Source organism: Pygocentrus nattereri, chromosome 23 (genome assembly GCF_015220715.1).
Source record: "Pygocentrus nattereri isolate fPygNat1 chromosome 23, fPygNat1.pri, whole genome shotgun sequence".
NCBI classification, from domain to species: Eukaryota; Metazoa; Chordata; class Actinopteri; order Characiformes; family Serrasalmidae; genus Pygocentrus; species Pygocentrus nattereri.
In genome coordinates, this window is record NC_051233.1 from 15,000,871 (window position 1) to 15,025,296 (window position 24,426).

Below are 24,426 nucleotides of genomic sequence, written 5' to 3' on the forward strand. Positions count from 1 at the left end.
AAATAATTTGTGCCAGACTAGTGTTCCAACCTAAATACATCAAAACAAAAATTTATTGGAGAAAAGAGAGTGCATCAAACAGCAAATATTAGCTCAATATGATATAATATATGTCACTTACACAACAATATTAATCCATATATTTACTTACACAACATTTATAGTATGTTCTTAATGAATCTGTGCATACAAACGTCCAAAAAAGTATTTTTTACAATGTGTGTGGGGCACATATAGACATGTCCCATTGTTTTCCTTGGGAGACTTATTTACAAGTCTGCTTTACTACTAACTCTGCTGTGACTAGCCTGGCCTGCTTGGCGAGATTTGTTTCAGAATGGTGCTATATTACATTATAGTCCATTAAATTAAAATATTATAGCTGTGAATTCTTGACTTATACAGACATATCAGTAAATCAAAAACATTTACAATGAAAAAAGTCATTTTTACAAGTCTTCCAGGCAAAACTGGAGATTGTAGTCAAAATTCATGGATGACGAAGCTATGTGTTTGTAAACATGACTGAAAGCACATTCTACTGGAATCTGCTTAACTATAAACTATAGATATTATATAAAATATCTATGTTACATTTTACCCCATGTTAGTTTGTGCCCCTCTCACCCCTGTAGAAGCCATTGTCAGGGATTTTTTGAGACAGGCAGATTAGCCGGGAGCCAAAGAGGTAGAGGTAGCGCAAAAGAATGTCAGAGGAGCTTGTTTGCAGTGGTTAAGTGCTGGCCAAGGCCCTTAATGAAGGCGAACCTCTGCTTGCCTTTTTAATTACTCAACCAGGCCTGACAGGCTACCACAAAGCTCTTCAGCCAAGCAGACTGGGGGGAACAAAAACAGGGCCCTCATAGGCTCAGCACCGGCCCAGACTCCCTGCAATCACACAAGGCCTTGTTGGCCTCTTCCACAGTCATGGCCACTATATGAGTGGAGAAGAGCAGTCAGATGGCACTCAGAGGCAGCGGAGCAGTCACGCTTCGCAGGCCCTGCATAGAGCCTTGGTCATGACCTTACGCTAAGACCACAGTGAGGAGGCTGCTTCTACTGTAGGACCACTTCATATAGGCTAAACACAAGCATAAACATAGCCGGGGTGTAAAAAAAAAAAAGCACTTTTTAATCAGGACAAGTGATAATTGTGAATGCTGGTTGTAATGAGCTTTGTTTCTTAATGAGCTTCTAATGACATCAGTTGTGATTCTATATTGTGACATGGAATGTTCAAAATGCTGTATTTATCCTTATTTTTCAAACCCGCCTGTGCTTCAGAATATTTCAGCATCCCACAGCGGTTGTGTTTACAGTCTAGGAGCTTGCCATACTTAGTCAATTATTAACTTTGTATTTATGCTTCAATTAGTGTTTGTGTTTACTCATCAGAGAGTAAAACCAGAAGTGCGTATATTTGTCTTCAGGAGTCATTTTCTGACTCATTGAGGACGTGATGGTGCCTTTCCTCAAGATGTGTTTATACATCAACAACCTGCATTTAGCTTATCTGATATTGAGCCCTGAGATCTTTATCGGCCTGACACGTCCTGAACAATGCCACAGCCTACAGGTACAATCAATCATTCATTCAATTAAACAAGGCAGAATCTGAAACATCAGATCCTAATGGCAGGTTGTCAGTCAAATGAAAAGATATGAGTCTCTTCCCTGGACATACAGTGGATCCTTTTATGTATTACAATGACATCCTCAAGAACCTATTTGATCCTTGTCCTGCTTGTCAAGATGTCAACAAAGCAATTCTGAGTGATTTGATGTTAAATGGTTCTCTTTGTAGAGAAACTTACCCACTCAGATTTCTTTGCAGTGGAAACCAGGGGTTGTGATATCTACAATGTAGCCCTAGCCATTTTATTTAGAATCTTAAATGACCAGTGAATCTACACGTCCTCTGAGTTTTTATGTGCATTGCTGATATTGATAATGGTAGAATTGTGGAAAACCTGAACAATGTTCTCTTTGGGTACTATTTTGTCTTACAACACCCTGCATGTAGCTCTGTAGCACAAATCTGTGAAATGTCCCTTTAAATTTGGTGTTGTTGACAAAAGATAATGCTAAACAAATAATGTTTTGTAGGGATGCGCTACGAAATTGAGGCTATGCTGGAATCTGATATTTTTCATGTCCACATCCACAACACCAATACGTAGTATTTATAAAATGTAACAACTGGAACTACATCTACTTGGATTAATATTACAGAGAAATATGTAATTTATTACTCTTTACTCTTGAAAAAGATGCCACATTTTGTTCTTGCCACAGAAGAGTAATTTTTTGTTCCCTGAAGAACCATGTTTATTAAAACAGAAGATTTGTATGAAGTATGAAGAAACAAACTGGTTCTTACATGTCATCACACAAAGAATCCTTTCAAGCACTTTTAAGAGTGTAGGGTTACAAAAAATAGATACTTAAGCACAGTAGCCCAGCATCACCTAAACATTCTTCTGTTCTGAAGACCAACAAATACATTGTACACAAATATTGAAGTATCAGTGAAATCTGAACACCATATAATTTTTTGGTAAATATCTGCCTATATTGATATGAATCCAGTATCACAAGTATTACTCTAATGACACTTTTCACTATGCACTTTACTTTACACTACAATATTGATGCAACTCATGTCTATAATATGTGCTGTTAGACTACCTCATACCACTCAGTGCCTGCTGTCTGTAAATACAGCGAATCTGTCTCATATGCCATGTAAATATGTAAATAGATACTTTTATACTTTATTGTATTTGTCTTGTACTTTAAATTCTGTCTAGATTCATTTCTATTTTGTATTTTTCTGCATAGTTTGTGTAAGTTTATGTATAATTATATGTCTTGCTACTGAAACACTGCAATTTCCCTCCAGGATCAACAAAATTCGTTCTTCCCTTTCTGTCTTTCTTTCTTTATCTATGTATCTATCTATGTATCTATCTATCTATCTATCTATCTATCTATCTATCTATCTATCTATCTATCTATCTATCTATCTATCTTTTCTTTCTTTCTTTCTGTTTCTTTCTGTTTCGTTCTATCCATCTATCATCATCAATTGCTAATGTTTTGACCAAAAAAAATTATTAGAGGCAGCTTTTATAATTATCTTCATCTGACTTTAATGAATGATGATTTAACATGTAAGAATTTGGAAATTGTAAATCAGGGCTCAGAAACACAATAATAATTCAAAATACTGTCAGTTCCCTATGAGCAGAATTAGCATATTTTTCTTGCATTCGAATCCAAATGTGTTCTTCAACTTCTATTTAATTTAGTTCTAATTATGGGTTTAACATTTAAACAATATATAAAAAAAACAAATATAAAATATACAAAATACAAAACGTGCCATTATTGATGGTATAGTTTTTTTTCCCCAGTATGTTACATGAATGTCAAATTATTTCAGTAAGAAAATCAACAAAACCTGTAATCTGACTATACTTGTAGGCTATGGATCTGATCTACAGACATTTTGGAGTCTGGAGAATAAATAATATTAGTAAGTTAGCTAATAATCATTAGTAAATAATAATATTTCAGAGATAAATGATGAATTAGTCCAAATTTTTTGGTACGCTGAAAAAAAGTAGTTTGTCAGTTTATTGAAAAAAAATTCTGTGGTAAAAAAAAAAAAAAACTTAATTGGTTTTAACAAAAAGCAATATTTTACTTAAATTCAAACCTCGAAAACACTTTTCTGACCTGAATACGTCTTTTGACCTGTTCCTCTTACAGTGTAAGTTGTGCGCTATGTGGAACCCAAAGTGACATCATTAACCAGAGATTTCAAATGGACGTTTCTGTTTTGGCACACTTGAATGTGTATGTTTTCGGTTTTGTTTTTGTTCCTAGAAACGGGCCGTTCTTTCCATTTCAGCACATAATTTATGGTGCAATAAATCAAGCTTCAAGTGTATTTCTCGCTTTATGGCTCTTTCAAAGAAACGTACATGATCACAGAACTCACCATAACAAACACAGCACTTACAGCTGAACAGGAGGATTTCATTAATCATCATGATGCGTCCCTCTGCCATCCTGATACTGTAAACTAATCACTAAATCAGTTTGTCATGCGCTTTAAAATCTTAGCTGTGTTGTTTTATTAAATTTAATGAAATATAATGAATACGATCCAACAAATGTACACAAAAACAATCCATTCCAGTCTTTAATCATGTTGCATTAAGGGTTTACCACCAAATAAGACACACTGAAATTACAATGCAATATAATCACAATATGATCATTTTGGCCATATCATGCAGCCGTTATAATGTGCTACTTCTATTTTCAAATAAGCACAATGCAGAATACATAGTTTTTTTTTGTAAAGAGATTTCATGTAGCAAAAAATATTCAACATAGTTTTTAAATTAATGTATTTCTGTTATAGTAAAAGTGACAAAAATGTGCAAAACATGACATTTAAGGTACAAAAACGTTTTTCCTAACAAACAGACCACAAGCTGTAAATATGTCATTTCCACAATTCATTGAGATCTCACAGCTTCCGAAGTGCATTTCAGCTTTTTAAGAACCAGCAACTGTTAAAATATTATAGGAGTTCAGATCAAGGCCCAAAAAGGGCACCTGTTATACTGGGCTAAAACTGTTGTGGTGTCATGTAGGTGATATACAGTATTTCTATAGAACAACAAGGGCCTTTGTTCCAGGTAAAGGCCTAATTGATTACCTTTGCAAGATCCCCCTCTTGTGGACAGTATCAGTGCTTAGCGTCCAGAGCGATCAAGTCAGTGTATGACAGATTTTTCACCTTCTATTGATTAAACACTTTTTACCCTGAGGATGGTTCTTTAGAGAAATGGTTTTATAAATAAGATATAATACTATGAAGAACCTTTTTTAAGTTTACACAACCTCTACATGAAGATTTTATACCAAATTAAAGTTTTTTTTCTAAAACTGCATTTCCAAGAGCCATTTAGGGACAAGTAGTCTCAATAGTAGAAAAAAGTGGCCAACCACTCACATGATCTGTTCAGTTAACTTATGATTTGAATTAAAGATTCAATTCAACTTGTCTTTATCCCTTAAGCAACTGTGCAACCTGTTACCATCCTGAACACTTAAAACTATAGGTAAAATGTGTAAATATGCTCTGTTCTAATTGGCTGCCTTATACTGAAACACAGCTTAAGTGTCAGTGGGTAGAATTAAGTGTCTGTAGGCTTAGTTTAACTATGGCAGGCTTCCTGTATGTAAATGTGTTGGTTTTCATTATATCACAAACAATTAATTCAACACAGGCTTTTGTGTTAGTATAGTTTTCATATTTGGATGGGAGAGCAATTGGTCTTGAAACAATGTTCACATCCATAGGCACTCTCTAAGCTATTTTATTTAAATAAAAGCAAGCTATTTTTTTTTCAATTATGTTGGTTCTATAAATATCTCTGGATTAGACAGTGGACACCAAACTGAGAAAAAAAATACAGCAATATTTAATGTCAGGGGGTTTGAGAGAGACCATACCCTTGACGGTCTTGAGAATGTGGTATTGTGAAAAATGCTTTTCTGCTATTTTATTCAGACAGCACGGGATGACTAAAAGCACTGGTTAATTAACTAATGTCTTCAGGAAGACTGTTCACAAATACGCACACTACTGCCTCAGCTTACAGAGGTTAGTTAGTAGCACATTCTGCTATAATTATCTGTGCAGAGAGAGCAACAAAACAGTCTTAAAATGAAAGGATTCCAGCTATTTTTTACAGGATTAAAGCACTGATATTCTAACATTCAGGAATGCGCTGTTACAGTCTGTTTCATCAACACAGTACTTTTTGTCTCATACCTCCCTGTTACGTCGTGGAATAACTATCTTACGGTAAGTTCGTCTCTCTGAGATGTTGCGCCGTACTTTCACCACAGGTGGAGCAGCCACCTCCAGTTCAAGAGATGGACTGGAATGAGACCTCTTCATCCCTCCATCCACCTCATCATCGTCCTCCTCTTCTAAAGCTGTTCCTCTCCACAGTTCTTGGTCGAAAAGAGAGAGGTCCATCCCACCTGACGTATCAGAGGCGGAGGAATTTCCGAGTCTCTGCCAGACCTCCAGAATTTGAACATAAGCCTCATAACGACATCTCTGTGAAGAAAGGAAGAGCAGAGTGTGATGTCTAAATTACGAAATTACTGGGCCTTCAGATATAAACACCAAGGAAAGAGATTGAGCTAGATAGCTTCACAAAAATGTGTGAACAGGATTATGTTGTAAAAACTCACAAATTCAACTAAATTCCCCATTATTCCAAACCAGCCAAGATATGGTTGGAGTCCATGATTGACTTCTTTAGATTTGCACTTGAGATGAGGCTAACATAGCTAACAAGTAATGGAAGCTTACATACAATGATTTTATACCCACCAGTTAGTATCTTGTAAAATGTAAACCTAATTCATTAAATCATGCAAAGTTGTTAAGTAATCTTAAACAGACTTTGTTCTTTTATCCATTATTATGCATTTTTTCTGTAATGTCATGAACTACATAAGCAAGTCTATTAGAGAACTGCATGGTGTTGCCAAATGGCAGCAATTACTTTTTTTGCCTGGCTATAATAAATAAATAATTTTATATTACAACCCCAATTCCAATAAAGTTGAGACATTGTGTAAAACATAAATAAATACAGAATACAATGATCTGCAAATCCTTTTCAACCTATATTCAATTGAATACACTACAAAGACAAGATATTTAATGTTCAAATAGATAAACTTTATTGTTTTTTGCAAATATTCACTCCTTTTGAATTTGATACCTGCAACACATTCCAAAGAAGTTGGGACAGGGGCATGTTTACCACTGTGTTACATCACCTTTCCTTTTAAAAACACTCAATAAGTGTTTGGGAACTGAGGACACTAATTGTTGAAGCTTTGTAGGTGGAATTCTTTCCCATTCTTGCTTGATGTACAACTTCAGTTGCTCAACAGTCTCTGTTGTCGTATTTTGCGCTTCATAATGCGCCACACATTTTCAATGGGAGACAGGTCTGGACTGCAGGCAGGCCAGTTTAGTACCTGCACTCTTTTACTACGAAGCCACGCTGTTGTAACACGTGCAGAATGTGGCTTGGCATTGTCTTGCTGAAATAAGCAGGGACGTCCCTGAAAAAGACGTTGCTTGGATGGCAGCATATGTTGCTCCCAAGCCTGTATGTACCTTTCAGCATTAATGGTGCCTTCACAGATGTGCAAGTTACCCATGCCATGGGCGCTAACACACCCCCATACCATCAGAGATGCTGACTTTTGAACTTTGCGCTGATAACAATCCGGACAGTCCTTCTCCTCTTTTGCCCAGAGGACACGACGTCCATGATTTCCAGAAACAATTTGAAATGTGGACTCATCAGACCACAGGACACTTTTACACTTTGCGTCAGTCCATCTCAGATGAGGCCCAGAGAAGCCGGCGGCGTTTCTGGGTGTTGTTGATATATGGCTTTCACTTTGCATGGCAGAGTTTTACCTTGCACTTGTAGATGGAGCGACGAACTGTGTTCACTGATAATGGTTTTCTGAAGTGTTCCTGAGCCCATGTGGTAATATCCATTACAGAATGATGTCGATTTTTAATGCAGTGCCACCTGAGGGATCGAAGGTCACAGGCATTCAATGTTGGTTTTCTGCCTTGCCGCTTACTTGCAGAGTATCTCCAGATTCTCTGAATCTTTTAATGACATTATGGACTGTAGATGATGAAATCCCTAAATTCCTTGCGACTGCATGTTGAGAAACGTTGTTCTTAAACTGTTGGACAGTTTAACACAAAGTGGTGAACCTCGCCACATCCTTGCTTGTGAATGACTGAGCCTTTCAGGGATGCTCCCTTTATACCCAATCATGACACTCACCTGTTTCCAATTAACCTGTTCACCTGTGGAATGTTGCAAACATATGTTTTTTGAGCATTCCTCAACTTTCCCAGTCTTCTGTTGCCCCTGTCCCAACTTCTTTGGAAGGTGTTGTAGGCATCAAATTCAAAATGAGTGAATATTTGCAAAAAACAATAAAGTTTATCTGTTTGAACATTAAATATCTTGTCTTTATAGTGTATTCAATTGAATATAGGTTGAAAAGTATTTGCAAATCATCGTATTCTGTTTTTATTCATGTTTTACACAAAGTCCCAACTTCATTGGAATTGGGGTTGTAAACTGAATGCTTTGAGCAACATGGCATCCTTTTATCTAACCTTGCTGTTGCAATCTGTACTTCCTCTTCACACACACACACACACACACACACACACACACACAATCACATGGTGAAGGCAGGCCTTTGAAAGTGTGTATATTAGCCAATATTCATGCACTTGACACAATCTGTGTAAGCAGTTTCAGTGTTTTATGAAAAAATTAGGATATTTATTGCCACACAGCAAAAGGACGTGACAACAGAACTGCGGTCTGCAGTGCATTCAGTGGAAGTTAGAGAATGCACTTCTTTTGGATACACAGGAAACTGCATTTTCACATTCTTTTTATACATTTCAAGTGAACAGTTTTATTAATAGAATTGTTTTCACATTCCATTCTATATTCTTTAAACAAATACAAAATACAAATTTGACGTTTTCTCGTCTCTTGATGATGAACATGTCCTATGCTTTACTCCCACCATATGCATTTCAGAATGCAGCTTTGCTGTTGCATGCTGTTACCATGTGTCAACAAAAAACAAGTACCCCTTAGAAAAAAATTATTAGAAATTTTTAAAATATTTCTAATAATTATGGCATTTTCAATCACAAACATCATTTAAAAAATTAATGTACCTTTCATAATTTCTGCAGTTGAGGGTTACAAAGCCACATAATTTAGAGTGAATGTGTGATTTTGGCATGCAGTCTGCACAGTGCTAGTTAGTGGGGTGTAGCTTCAATTACTTGTTCCTTCTAATTACTTGTTACCTCTATTAGCCTCTTAACAAAACTAAGGAAAACATGTCTTGGATGATTGACTTCCTTTGGGGTAAGAGCAAAAGTTTGTAAATTACATTTTCCCCCAAAACTACTCCTCTAAAGTGTAGGTGCTAGCTGATGTCTCTTCAAAAAGGATCAATATGTATTTAACTGTGTAGTGACAAGCACAGACATTCCACACAAACACAAACCTCATGCTGCAGGTACTCTTCTCTTAGTCTGTATTCTTCCAGCTCTCTAGCTTTGGCTTTGCGGCCCTCTGGCGCCCCCTGCTGTAGTGCACTCAGGTCCTCCTGAAAGGACTGTAGCATGGCAGCGTGAGACTGCAGCTGCTTCTCCTATTTGTAAACAAAACAGGTTATTTGTGACACACAAACAAGCATTGTAACACTTTCAGAATTTCCTCATCTCTAGTTTCACTTTGTCTATGGAAAGAAAGAACTAAAGACTCTAATTAGCCAGTAACTTTCACAAGAATTCTAGAAGAACTAGAAAACTAAGAATATTGACAGCTAGTCAACACTATAAATACTAATGTTAAAAGAATACATTTAAACTTCCAGTGTCCATATCAGAGTAAACAACATTTTCTTCACATTTTGTTTTTAAATAAAAGAGTATGATGTAGTAATAACTATGTTTACATGCACATAAACCTGAAGTAAATTTGTAGTTAGTCTGAAACTGGACAGAGCCAAGACATTTATGAGATCTGTAAAATAGATTAGTCAATTTATAGTGGTGTTACACGCACACCAGAATAGTCTTCCATTACAATGTGAAATGCCCCCTTCACGACATAAGTGCATCCACATGACTTAAATGGCAGGAAAAGGTATCAGCATTCCTGTTTTCTTTCACTTAAATAATCTAACATTGTCTATTTATGACTAAATGTTTAACATGAGGGATGTCGCTTCCTCTAGACAGAAGTGCATCCCTTCTGTGACTCATGTTTATTTCGGCTTCATAAAGCTGTCATTACACTAGCGGTATTGCAGAAAAAGCCACAAAATACCACAAAACCTCAGTGTGTTAGTCAGCGGAACAACCAAAGCACGTACACATCTAAGTTTATTTCAAATAGTCCAGCCAGTATATGCCTAGACAACATGGGCTAGGTCGACCTTAGTTGGACCACAAGCCATGCTGTTAACATGATCATATCTTAGTTAAACCAGCAGTCTTATTCCAATATTGAACCATTGGTCAGTGTTAAAGTTTCAGAACGTACCATTCACTCTTCAGTCTGTACAGTTCACATGTGAGCCTGTTTGAACTCATTGTTTTTGTTTCGTCATGACAAACAGTTTAACCCCACTCATTCACACTTAAGCTATAAGGAGCGTTTCAGCCACTACTTTTTAAATAAGGCATAATTCAAAAGATTAAGACAGCTTTTTGTAATTAAAACAACACAAATGTCATAAGCGGACGTTAGAGGAAAAAAATCACATCAGATCATTTAAGTCTTTAAGTTGATATATGAGTTGCATACCAGAGTAAGTGCAGACTGAGTTGCAGGTAGGATGGGTCTGCAGAACTTTCTCTGAGAGCCCACAGCAGCTGGAAAAGGAGGTGAGGAGTACAGAGCAGACACCAAGTTGATTCGGCCAATCCATGAGTTCATTTGTTCTGTTGATCTAAAGGAGACGATATGGGGGAATGTGATGCTCAACGTAAGCACTCCAGACAGTGGACGAAGGTGTAGGAGATACTGTATAAGACAACACACTTACGCTGCTTCAAAGAGAAAGACCCTCCAGTCTGCAGTCTGAAGGCGGAACACATGCGGCCTCTTGGTGTAGTCTTCTGCTTTCTCTGCCAGAGCATGATGAACACTGAGCACCTCCTCAGAGCTCTGCCAGTCCTTTCTGTATTCGTCCTGAAATGGAGAGTTAACATTGTTGCCACGTAATTACACTATTACTCTAGTATAATGCCTTTACTACACAAAATATTCTATAAATTAGAAAAACATCCACACCTTCTGAAGGTAAAGCACCATTCCTTTCAGCACTGCATAAAAAGTCTTCCAACTTCTCTTACCCCACGGAACTGCCATACAAGTAAAAGAAAAATGCAGATTGCTCATAATGTTACCACGTCACAACCAAGCAATTAAGACATAATCACTTAAAAAAGCTAACAGGAAAGCCAAAGGAAAGGTGCACAGTACAGAAATGTTCTGATTTGTTTTTGTTACTAACAGAGTTAACAGGGTAGTAACAAAACAACATAAGTCTTATGTAAGTTAAAAAAGGCAACTGTATTCTGTAGCACTTAAAGACAGTGATTAAATGCTGATATATAAATAAGGAGATTGTTAGCAGGATTACATTAAAACCTATGTTTTTCTCTATGAGCTAGATTTGTCTGGTAAATGCAGATTTTGCCATGACGTTTTCTACTCTTTCTTAAAAGAGCAATAAGCTCTCAAAATAAAATAAAAAAAACCTTCACAACAAACAATGTGTTTGCTATGGCAATAATGGTAACTTATAACAGATGGCTCCAAGTTAAGCTAGATTTTTCTTTTTTCTTGTGAAATTTCACTTTTTTCCTCCCACAGATTTCTCTCGAATGGGATTGATGTTTGTCTGTTTTCTTGTTACAACTGTGTATTCAAATTAAAAATGGATGGAATGCTTTCCAAATATAACTAACTCAGAATAGTAGCATATGGGCGTGACTGTATCAGGTTCATATCGGCCAATATCGACAGAAAAATCTAAACAGCTAAATGAAGTCCACGTCTTTTCCATGAATGCAGTTTTAATAATAGGTTAAAAATGGGAATGTAAAGCTGAGGGTGCAAAACATTACGATATTTGTTTTTATACATTCCAAGCTACATATTGCTTGAACACTTGGTGCACTACACCAAATTACTGAAGAAAATTTTGAAATGCATTTATATATATCACATAACTAAAGCGAGGACAATTATGCATCACCTATTTTGCTTGTTTTAATAATGCATTTTTTCCTGTTTATGTTGTTAGAAAAAAATGTCTTGTTGATTTTTTTCTCCTTCCTCTCTACATGACTTAAAAAAAGACAAATAATCCAAAAGTGACAAAGTAATCAAATTATGTAATACAGTAATCTAGTAATCCTTTGGATTAGGTTCAAGATCACATTTTTTTAACAATTAGTAATTTTTGCTGGACCCTGTTTACTAACTATACATATATATCTTGTTCACTTACTGCGCTTTCCATCTATGTCAGCATGTGCCTTGCGCTTCAGGAAGCCTTTCTGAAATACAGTTGCTTTCTTGTCATGAGCAATATCCTGGAAGGGATTACTCTTTGAACGCAGAGACCCATCTGGTTCAGAGTCCTGCTCCAAAATCATAGATTTCACCAGTTCCTTCTCCTCTCTAGGCAGAAAGACAAATAAAAGAAAAGGTTACAGGAGAAAACCGAAACAGTAATATGTGGGCCTACTCCAGGAAGTCACAGACAAAAACAGCAAAAATGCACTTACACTGCCCACTCAAGTGGGTGATTCTTGATTGAGTGGTAAAGAGTCTGAAAGAGATTTTGAAAAAAATAAGGGGAAAATATTAGTTTACAAAAAACTCATACAAAAACCTATGTTAGTAACTGACTTCAGGAAAGAACAAAAACAGTCACAAGAGACCTTCGAGGACAATATACAATACTGCACAAATGTCAGAGACCTTTTTTTCCATTTACAGCCAAAATGTCTTTAAACACAAGTTACATTTTCACTGACAGGAAAGCAGAAAACATGCTTCATGGAGTATTACACAATAGGCAACTAATAACTAAATATAACATCACATTTTTCAGTATTTAGTGTGTCCACCCTTCTCCTTTATTACAGCACCCATTCTTCCCATGAGACTTACTTTTAGTTTTCTAAAGATATTTGCAAAGTTACAGTCTTAGAAGTTGGTTAAATTCTGACAATTCAAGTCATCTCAATTACAAATTCCGGCTGCTTAGTTTATAAAACCTTACTGTACTTCTCAGATGTCCAGTTTCTGTGTTTTAGTGCACACCTCTCGTTGATGAAAGCTTAAAGCACTTTAAGTACTCTTGGGTAGAAGGGGGCAGTTTTGGTGGTATACTAGGTCTTACATGGTTGCTACGAGTCCCATTTTTTCTGTATCTTAATTACTTTTGCCCTTCTATTTTCCATTTTCATTTTACATCCCCTTCCTTATACAAGTTCATTGGCTTAAATCTAATCTCTTCAGACATATTTCCTTTAGCCACTTTAGATGTACATGAGAAACAAATTTGCAAAGGCAGCTGAGGTTAGCTTGGGTAGTTGCTTGTGAGTGTCTCTTTGAAGGGTATCCTTAAACCCAGGGATACTTTTGGGATCAGTTTTGTTGAGTGTCAATAAGGTTCACAAAAGTAGAGTAGACAAATTAAAAAACGGATGGTTTTGACAGTATACTTAGTGTTGAAGACCTTTGTTTTTTACTTGACAGTGAAAAGTAAGTAACTTGTACTGGAATTTAATTTGCATAGTACATTAAATGATGTGTTCATAAATTTAAATGCAAGTATAACTCATTCAACATTACTGTTCAGTTCAGAAGTCAATATGAAATGTGATAAATACATCTTGGAAGTTTAACATAATTTGAACTATTCCTCTCACCTTCAGCAAGTCTTTGTTGAAATTTTCTCCTTCATTCATCCCATCCAGATTAGAAACAAAGTCAGTCAAAGACATGGCTTTGCCAACATTCTGATGAAAAGGAAGATAAACATTTTTTCAACTTATGTAGAACAAGGTTTCTTAGGTTCTTTGAACGATACCACAGCAAAACTACTTTTGGTTCCCTAAAGAACCATGTTTGAAAAAGATTCATGAGTATAAAGAACCTTTTAAAGATTTAAAGAATTTTCACATATTGTAAAGGTTCTATACCTTTCTATACCTTATATCTATGTATATTTATAAACCATCCACTGAAAGGTTCTTAAGGGAACCAAAACTGGTTGTGCTCTATGGCATTCTATGGCATGGCCTTCAGATTGTCTATATAGTCAAACTTGCCTGTCCATGTAAGTCTGTGTTGAGAAGCATTACAGCACAGGTGAGCGTGAGAACAGATTCGGGCAAAGAGAATGAGTGAGGGTTACACTGCTGGTAGCGGATGGAGAAGCGTTCCAACACTCGCTCCCTCTCTTGACTCTCACCAATCAGAACCACCTCTTTCAGAAATGACCTAGGAGCAGGATTGAGCACAACATAAGAGGAAAATGGGGAGGCAATTCAAATACTTGAAAATGGAAGCATTTATCACTACATTTACATTACATCCCATTTCAATTTAACTGAAACTTAAGCCAGAAGTTCTCACCGAAGAGCTTCATCTAAACTTTGGTCAGTGAAGTCAAAGAACTTCAGATACTCCTCCCCAACAGCACGACTGAACTCATTGCTAATGTGAAAGAAAAAATGTGGTAACGGGTGATAAACCATTTTTCATCCGAAAAGTTTTAGTAATACAGTACAACTGTGCCCAGCAGGTACTCACTCTTTGTCCAGATGTCGCACCACATCCGTCCGCTGAACATCTTCAAGTTTGTACAGTCTTTCAGCGAGCTTTCGGGCCTCCTCCCTGTCCACAACCTCCACTCTGTCGTTCTCATAGGGAACTACAAGTGCTACAGACTCTAGAATCTGTCCCTCCAGTTGTTCTTGTGCTCCATATGTATGCTCTACTAATGACTGTTCTGTCTGGTCTGCACACTCCGACTGCTCTTTGTCCTCATTCTGCTGTTTAGACTCAATACAGTTTTGTCTTTCAGTCTGTTGTGGCTGATCTAGTTGGTTGGCTTGCTGTGTTTGTTCTCCATTCTCTAGGTCTGAGAGTCGTGAGGGGTCTGTCTCGATGGGACATTCTGATTGTTTTGACTGCTCAGAGTGTTGTGTCTCACTGCAAATTTCTGACTGAGCTGACTGTTTAGAAGGTTCTGACTCAGTGGAACATTCTGAATGTTCTGACTGATCGGAATGTTGCATCTCCTTGGAACCTTCTGATTGCATTGAGGGTTCTGTCTCAGTGGAACATTCAGATTTCTTTGACTCTCCTGAGAGTTCCTCATCAACTGAAATTTCCTGTTTTGACTGTTCGGTGTGTCTCGCCTCATCTAAACATTCTAAGAGTTCCGACCTTGTTGAGCATTCAAGTTGTTCTTCGTGTCCAGTAAGTTCAGTGTCCATTGAGCTTAATGTTTGCTCTTCACATGTTGCTTCCTCTTGCTTGTCTGCCCATGCTGACCCTTGCATCTTTTCCGTATGATGTAACTGCTCCAGTTGCACAGCCTCATCACTAATCATCGTCAGTGTTGCAACAAACATGACCTGTGCCTTTTCTGAATATCCTGTTGTCTCTAATTCTGATTGTTCTTCTTGTGATACCTCTGTCTCTTGCTTTGGCTCTACTGTCTGACTAACATCACAGGGATACATGGATGGTGGCACTGCTGGTTCTGGTTGGTCTACAATGCTGTGCAGATGTGTTTGACCTGATTGTTCTATTGGGTGAAGCTCCACACTTTGTTGTGCATTTTCCTGTGCTTGACCACTTGTACTTGGCTGGTCTGTAGCATTTTGATGCTCGTCACCTTCTGTGAAAAAGGAACAGGGTAGAATTGGATTAGAATTGATGCAAAATATTGCTTTTGTAATCTAACCTATTTATTTTGCTTCCCATTGTTATATACAAGGTATTTATTTGACTTTCTTAAAAAAAGTTTACTTGCTTTAAGTGATTTTTTTTATGTTGAACTGACATGCCATGTTCCAGTGTAATGCAATATCACCATTAGACACATACCAATTTCACTGCTTCTTTCATTCCTATCCCCTGTGTAGACCCCCATACTCTCGTTCACTTTACATCCATCTCCAAGTGCTTGCTCTGGCCCAGTTAAAAAGTCCTGCGCTGTGTCCTCTTCTTCTAGAGCTTCTGAACTCTCAAGGCCCAGCTGGGTCTCCAACTCCTCCACACAGACAGAGCTTTCCTCTCCATCTATATTGTTCTCAGATTTCACTGAATCACTATCCGCAATAGTCTCTGGTGTCTGGGAGGTGTCTAAAAGAATATACTTTAATTTCAGTGTTAGGGATCATTTAAATCATTTCCCAGTGACTAATTTAAGAAGATCTGAATATTTGGCGCTTCCTCTGAGGTGCTATTATGGCCAGAGCCTTCATTAAATGGCTAAATAGTCCAATAACCATGATCTACTGCTCTTACTAGATGCGCAAATGGAAAATACATTAGGTGCATCTAAGCCTCCACATAAATATAAATAAAACAGGAAGTCATACTCTGCCTGCAGAGTGAGGTGCGCTGCTATAAAGAGCTCATATTCAAATTTTACAGAAATGACCATGATAAGTAATTTCAGTACTGTAAACATGATGTCAGAGGAAAGATGCAAGTACTTCTAATAAATTATATTATGGGATATATCATTCACATGAGAGGTGCTACCTTTAAATGTCCCTTGGCCTTCCTCGTTTGATGGTTTCACAGATCCGCTCTCATCTATGGCCTGCACATCACATGTCTATGACAGGAATAACAAGCATAAACTCAGACTAACATGGCAAACTGTGACTCTGACAACTAGCAAGTAAACTTACTGAACCAGCACAGACAAAAAAAAAAATTATGGGCTAAATGTGATTGTGAGAAAAATGATTCACTCCACCTCCTAAGCTAATAATACAGTACTGTGCAAACATCATACACAACTCTTCATTCATTTTAGGTCAAAATGGCCATTATGTAAAAAATATTGATTTATCAGCAAAAATAAGGGAAAAACTGTATATAACAGAAAATTACAGAACCCTTAACAACTAATAATATACTACAATTTCTTTTTAAATATTTAGCATCCACTCTTTCACTTTATTACAGCTTGTAATCTTCTCAGGAGACTTGGTTTCTGCAGGGATAATTTTTTCCATACTATCATCACAGTCACTTGCATGTCCTAAAATCTAAATAATCCCAAACACAATCAATGATGTCGTGGGCTGGATTCTGGGGTGGCCAGTCCATTGTTCTGTTCTGCTCAATCTGCAAATCTTTTCTGCCTATTTTCTTTGCTCAGTAAAGGCTTGACAGTTACACATCCTTCCAGACCCATAGCATTGAGCTGTCTTCTCACAGTGAAAGGATGGACAAAAATGGCTAAGGATATTTTCAGATTTGAAGCAAGGGTGGAGCTTAATTTCTTCTCTCTCTCAAAGATTTATATATGGTTTATCAGATGGTGGTTTGGTCTTTTTGTGGTTTACCAGGTCTTGCACAATTGTTTTTTTCCAATTTTCTCTGTATCTTTTAATAATCTTTGAACTGCTGTCTTTAACTTATTTTCATTTAAATGAAACTTGTACTTAATGGCTAGTTTGAGTGGAAACTGAATAAAATAATGGTGCTCCCTAAATTTTGCACGGTATTGTAGTAGGATTGCTAGAGAGAAAAAAATTCTGGAGTATCATAATCATTCTATGCATTTAAATGCTATGAGCAAATAAGTTACAAATAGAGACCACAAAATTGCCAAAGTGTTAAGCACCCGACAAAATTATATGTAGATCTGGCAGTAAATATTTATAACACTAACATTAGAATAAATACAGAAAAAATAGCAATACATTGTGATGTTGTGTGTATTCGCTTAACCATTACCAAAGTTATCTACAAGGTAGTCCAGCATTTACAGTTACCATCCACTACCTCATACAGCCAGTCAGTCCTTAATTAAATTAATTCAGGTATGATGATGGTGGAATTTAACAAAGGTATTAAAGTATTTAGTAAAGAAAAATGAACTCTGGATTCATCTCTAAATTCACACCCACACATTCATATTAACAGGCAGCGTTCTAGAAGCCAAACCACACAGTTCTTCCTGTTTGGCTGTTACATACCTGGCAAGAGTTGACTTTGTTTTCTACAGCTGGTGCGTGCTGCAATTCAGCATCAGTGTCTATCTGTACAGTCTCCTCCTCTGGTATAAAGTCAATCATATCCTCCTGGCTCAGGGAAGGTGTGTCAGAGGACAACGGATTAACAGTCCAGTCCAAGCTAGCTCCACTAGAATTGAGCTCATCCACAGAGGCTATGTCTGAGGTTGGGTCTTCTGTAGGAGTCTGTGGCATGTCCCATTGCACTGTGGCACAACTTAAATGCATGCTGGGCACCCTAATGGGGTACATCGTCAGGGAAACCCCATGTTCTAAAGGTTCTGGACCCTCAAGTGGTTCATGTGTTCTGTCTGTGCATTTGTTTTCCTCCTCTATCCTCTCTATGTACAGCTTGGCCTCCAAGTAAGGCTGTGGTTTTTCTGCCTCAAAGACTTCAGTTTCATGATAGGGTGGCTGCACCGGAAGAACGAGATTCCTCTCCATAGTCTGGAATCTCAGATCCTCAGGCAACAAAGTAGAAACAATGAGGAAAGACAAAAAGTTCAGCTCTCGGTGGTGACTGTAAGTGGGGCATCCATCTCAGTTAAAATTACTGGCAACTCCCACACTAAAAAAAAAAAACATTTGGTTAGCATCTTCTGAAGCAGTGCTATCACAAGTGCTATGAGTAAACCTGAAAATACAAACTGTATTTAAACTGTAGATCTATCGACTAACTGCTAAACAAAGAACTCTCTAACACTTTAATATATACTGTTTGTCAGCAGTAAAAAAAAAACTGATTAAACCACTGGCTAAGAGCACAAGGCCATGACAAAAATTTTCTACTTTAGTTTTTATTTTCTGTCCATTCCTATTCAGCCAACAAGATCTGTTTTATGACTTGAAACTGAAGTCAACATGGCTGCCAGAACATATTCGATTTTTTGGCCCATCCCCAGCACATGTTTCAAGACGACCAGCCACCACTCAGACGTTGGTTTTCTAGTACAAGCTATGACTACTTCTGTTATGAATAATATCAAAGTGAACAAAAAACTGGACTTACCTTCATAGAACTTTCTTTTAGTTACCGGTCATAACCAAACGCCCTTTCTCAACTTCACTTTAAGAGGTGCACAGCGGATGTGCTTTGCAATGACTTTCTGCACAGGCGTCACTGAGACACAGTTACACTTCCTGGCCGCAAATAAACCACTGCATAGAGAGAGGGAGAGAGAAAAAGAGAGGGTGGTAGGGGAAGATTAAGAGACATGGTGCTGGATTGAGGGTGTGTGTCTGAGCAGCGTGTCTTACTGGCACGATTAAAATTCTTCTAAGCACCTTTTGGCACTGGTAGGAGAGCAGAGCTTATCGTTATAGATTCTTTATAACATATAAACTGGCAGAGTGAAGGCAATGCCTCATTCTCTTAAACTTCTCTCTACTCACATCATTTAACCCACATCCGGGTCCATTCGCTCCTTCATTTCCTGCTGGTGCTCACCTCACTGCTTCCTGTAGGGTACAGCCACTTAGAATGACAAACCAATACCTTAGTCAACAGCTATCAACAAATGACAGAAAGTTGACGCCCATCAGTTACAGAGCAGTCACTGAACTTTTCTTGACATATGCTCCTTATGAGATTTCAGATGTCCTGTCATTGGCCAAACTCACAACAGTCAGCTGTGTGGTATGTGTTGTATAATAACACAGCTCAAACTTAATCTTAGATGCCTTCGATATCCTGAGCTAGCATCATCAGCCTCAACACTCACAAGGATTCTTTTTATTTTACACCTCCAGTTATCTAGGGAACTGAGGGTCAGACCCCCAGGCCGCTGATATCATTGTGCAAAACACTTGCAACTGGCTGACTAGCTGTTATTTTAAGTTGTCTTTATGCTGAGCTGTTCTGTTACAAATAACCAACCAGCATGACAAAAAGAGATACTACACAAAGAACACACATACAGCTGCTGTGAGAAGCAAAATCTTTTATCTCCAGAATGGTGACGTTACAGCAAAAGGAAAAAAAAAAACTATCTAAAATTTGACTTTAAATTAATGTAAAGAGACTATATATATGTCTTTGTAGACTATGACTTATTCTATGTCATTCTTGACCATTTCTTTTGGTCTGTTGGACAGGAAATTGTATCACAGTGTCAACAGCAGCTGGTATCATCAAATTGTTTCAAAAACCTTCAAAAATATGGACACAGAAGTTTTTATTAAATCAGCAATGATACAGAAACCTATGGGAGATCGGGTTAAAGTATTAATATGTTAAAACAGTCATTCAGAGTGTGCCGTTCTAGAGAAACCTCATATGTCAGAATCATTCATGATGTTGGTAAAAGGACCCCACAGCATTTAATGGCTCTAAAAACTACCTCATAAAGTCATTGCATAAAATGATAACACATACACTGAAAGCAAGGCATGATGTCTAAGATACTGTTTTACAAGTTTTGAGATAAGGTAAGGAAAACAACTGTAGGTTCACTGCTGCTGTTGTAAAAAAAAAAGTACTATATTTGGGTTGCAGACATTGTGACCCCTGGAAAAAATCCAGGTCAGTATCGCAGTAACTATAATTTTACATCAGACCAGTCTGTACACTCAGAATGATTTTGTTTACATTGAATTATGCAAATATTTTGAAAATTCGGTGGAATTCTTCTTTAAATTAATAAAAGATAAATCCCAAATAGTTCCCAGATAAGACATTGTGCACGGTTTGGGTGCAGAAGCCATTACTGTCTGAGTTATGTAGTTCATTATATAGGGAGTAGGGAGCCACTCGAGGTACAGCCATACAACAGCATTACAACGTTTGAAAAAATACTTATTTTTCAATATAAGCAGGTTAGAGGAGCCCAGCAGGTCTAAATTAAATAATGCAAAGCACCAAGCACAACAGCAGCCACTTGCCACTTACCTCAATCAACGACTGCTAATATCAGTAGCCTAAACGAAGGTAGAATGACATCAGCTCCGGGAAAGATGCCAGTTTTTTTTTTAAATACAGACCACAAAAACTGCATTAGCTGAACACTTTACACATCACTGAGCCTTGTTTTTAAATGGCTCTCAGTCATGAATGCTACAAATGCTACCCCAGTGCTGTAAGCAAATAGAGAATCTCTAGTCGCGCAGCTCAGTTACAGCCCGAGGTGCATTTCAGAAGTCACAAAGCACCACGAAGCTCGTTCACTGTGTTTATATCAACAGCTCCATTATCTTGTCTGGCTATATCTGTCCGGATGATCTTCCCGATGACAAGCTCGACTGAAAGGGAAATAAAGGGGTGAGGGGAAACGTGTGTGGACAGAGAAAACCCAACGAACGAGTGAAAGAGGACACCTGGTTGGAGTAAGTGCTACAAAGGCGGAAAGATACCTGAGCTGAGAGAATTTGATCCACCGCCCACTGCGACTTTACTCCTACAACCGCTAGAGGGCGACTCCCACCTCACTAACGGCGGAATCGCTGACACGTGGGTTGTCACAGTAGATTGATTTAGCGTGGGCTTGCCTTGTTCAGTGTGTTTTTGTTCACGATCGCCAGTTCCTTTGAACTCTTCGCCTGTTCTCGGAATCTCGCCTTACATCAACACATATTGAGCAGTGTACCCACCTTTTTTTCCACCATATGTTTTCATATCTAATTTTTAAAAACTTTGTAAAAGAATAATAATCACTATGTAACACAAGTTTTGTTCCCAGCTTTTTAATGTTATATTCCAATTGCTTATGTCTAAAATAAATTTAAAAATGCTTACATTCATCATAAACTTTGCTTTTTGCACTGCGACAAAACTGTTCCAAGCCGCTCTCTCCTTCCTATTCAGCTTCTTGGGAAATTCACTGCACTCTATGATCTTCTTGATTTGTGGTCCGACGAAGACACCAGCTTTGATCTTTGCTTCAGACAGCTTAGGGAAAAGATCTTGGAGGTAATTGAAAGCTCTCGACTCCTTATCTAGAGCCCTGACTAATTGTTTTATGAGCCCCAACTTGATGTGTAGTGGTGGCATCAGCACCTTGCGTGGGTCCACCAGTGGCTCCCACTTTACATTGTTCTTCCTTACAGTGAACTCTGTCCGCTGAGGCCAGTCCCACCTGTGGTAGTGCGCTTTAGTATCCCGGCTGTCCCAAAGGCAAGTAAAGCAAGGATACTTAGTAAAACCACCTTGGAGGCCCATCAGGAATGACACCATTTTGAAATCTCCAATAACTTCCCAGCCGTACTCATCATACTTCAAGGCACCTAGCAACATCTTGACACTGGTGTATTCCTCTTTCAGGTGCACCGAGTGAGCTACAGAAAGAGATGGGTACTTGTTCCCATTGTGAAGCAGCACGGCTTTGAGGCTCTTGCATGAGCTCTCTATGAAGAGACACCACTCATTCGGGTTACAGGTGATACCTATAGCCTCGAATAGACTTTGTTGCAGAAGCACAGTCCGCCTTGATGACTGAAGAAGGTGGAAAAAACTTGGTGATGCTTCCTCTGACCTGTGACTTGGACGCTTTCATCTAATAAGTTCCATTGCTTGAGCCTTGATGTCAGAAGCTCAGCGTTGGACTTGGTGAGACCAAGGTCTCTGATCAGATCGTTGAGGTCTTTTTGGTTAGGGTAGTATGGCTTCCGCTCCTCATCTGCACATGAAGAGAAATCGTGATCTTCAACATCTTCCTGGGTGTCTGACCTGCTGCTTTCTTCTGAAGGTGGTGTTGCTCTGTCTGGAGGTGTTGGTACAGGAAGTTCAGGGCAGTGTGGTACTGGGGCAATAGATGAAGGAATGTCAGGATACGTTACAGGCGTTGCATTTTTGCCAGTGCGACGTTTGGAAGGGTCCACCATGCAGAAGTAGCAATTTGTTGAGTGATCAGTCGGTTCACGCCAAATTCTTGGGACAGCAAAATGCATGGCTCTCTTCTCTCCCCTGTACCAACCTATAAGCAAACAAAATAAAATTTGGATTGAGAATTTGATTTAGGCCTATTTCACACTAATGACTAGTGCTATGTGCGATATTAACACAGTTTGAAATCTGTTATATATCAAACAATAAAATATATCTGTGTATATTTGATATATTTAACTACAACATGTGAAAAGGTGTTAATTAAAGCTCTTTTAAACTTTAACTGATTTAAACATTTTGCAAAATAAAAATTTAAATCTGCTATTAAGAGAGTATCATTTATCCGCTTACCTTCAAGAGTTTTCTTGCAGTGCTCACATGTGAAATGAGGAGCCCATGGTTTGTCTTGGTCACCAACAGGCATGCCGAAGTATGCTTTGTAGGCCTCACACATCTTAGCAGATGCTTCCACACTACTACTTTTCGCTCTTGTCTTTATAAAATGGCCACATACATAGCAAAATGCGTCTGCTGGATGTATGCAACCTCTTGATGCCATCTAAATTGACTAAGTTGCTGTGTACTGTAAGGAAAAAGGATGTCTCTCCGAACTCGATAAAAATGGTCAATCTTTATTCCACAGTACAAGAGTGTACTGAGGATTCAGCAGAGCAAGACTGATCACCCGGTAGCAGAGTAACACACAATATATACATTTGAAAGTAGTGGTCCTTCCTAAGCTCCTCCTGTAATGGGTGTGGGGTGAAGTGTGAGTACTGTCGTTATCAGAATCTGAATAGAGAATGAATTCACACCTGTCTGTCTAGGTCAATTCCCCTTTGTCTGTGATGGCTGTTGCCCACTTAATATGCAATCCCAATCAATTAGATCATGTCTCTCCGTCTCTCAGGAAGGGCTATAGTGGCCCTATATAACTGTAGTTATACAGCTACCTACAATTCTGTACAGTCCCAGAAAGTTCTAGATAATTCTGGACAGTTCTAGAAACTTCTTGATAGTTCTCACAATTCCAGAAGCTTCTTAAGTATCTTGAAATATGGCGAATATCCTTAAAAATAGATCAATTTCAAAATATCATTGTGCTGACCACAAAAGCAAAGTTTACAGGGAATAATAACTTTTTTCTATTCATTTATGGTACACACAATCAGGAAAACACACTTAACAACTGGGAACAAAATTGTTTTTGAAAATTGTTACATGGTGTAATCACTGGTTCATTTCCACTATGAAACCCCAGGACCTTAAATCTTACCTGTAAACTTGTGCTACCAATGCACAACACTTCTCCACGTTCAGAACACTTTAATACGATGCTGATATACACAAGTTAGCTGCAGCATACCATTTAACATTAAAGGGCCCATATTCTGTGTTAGTCTTGTATTTTACCGTAGCCTTACTTGCGACGTTTATGTGGGTTTATGTACCAAAAACAGTCATGAATCATGTTTACATGGCCATTTTCCAAACTCTCCTCATCCCTTACAATTAAATTGTAATATTGTGCCTTTGAGAGTGATATAAGTGATATAAATAACCCTTCCTAATTTTTTTGTTTTTTGCTTCTGTGATATACATTGCTTACAAGATTATACAATCAAGC

The 24,426-nt window shown here is 37.9% G+C and overlaps 1 protein-coding gene across 1 annotated transcript; it reads right to left on the reverse strand.

Annotated features, from left to right (window-relative positions):
• Nucleotides 1-4,184: 4,184 nt before the first annotated feature.
• On the reverse strand, nucleotides 4,185-20,999 carry LOC108437208 (PH and SEC7 domain-containing protein 4). Its single transcript, XM_017714154.2, has 17 exons — nucleotides 20,868-20,999; nucleotides 19,373-19,438; nucleotides 18,990-19,138; nucleotides 17,945-18,548; nucleotides 16,494-16,569; nucleotides 15,831-16,088; nucleotides 14,526-15,621; nucleotides 14,349-14,429; nucleotides 14,042-14,213; nucleotides 13,640-13,729; nucleotides 12,488-12,531; nucleotides 12,208-12,380; nucleotides 10,983-11,053; nucleotides 10,735-10,880; nucleotides 10,494-10,638; nucleotides 9,187-9,333; nucleotides 4,185-6,151 (listed from the first exon to the last, which is right to left on the reverse strand). Exons 4-17 carry the CDS (start codon nucleotides 18,422-18,424, stop codon nucleotides 5,852-5,854), a joined length of 3,279 nt encoding a protein of 1,092 aa, XP_017569643.1. The 5' UTR covers nucleotides 18,425-18,548; nucleotides 18,990-19,138; nucleotides 19,373-19,438; nucleotides 20,868-20,999; the 3' UTR covers nucleotides 4,185-5,851.
• Nucleotides 21,000-24,426: the final 3,427 nt, after the last annotated feature.

What these genes read in the sequence shown, in the direction of transcription:
- LOC108437208 (XM_017714154.2), bottom strand. Translation starts at nt 18,424, where the DNA reads ATGGAGAGGAATCTCGTTCTTCCGGTGCAGCCACCCTATCATGAAACT. An exon ending in ACACAGACTTACATGGACAG is followed by an intron (nt 13,730 to 14,041) that starts GCAAGTTTGACT and finishes CCTTTTCATCAG; the next exon opens with AATGTTGGCAAAGCCATGTC. An exon ending in CTCAGTCTGCACTTACTCTG is followed by an intron (nt 9,334 to 10,493) that starts GTATGCAACTCA and finishes GTTTACAAATAG; the next exon opens with GAGAAGCAGCTGCAGTCTCA.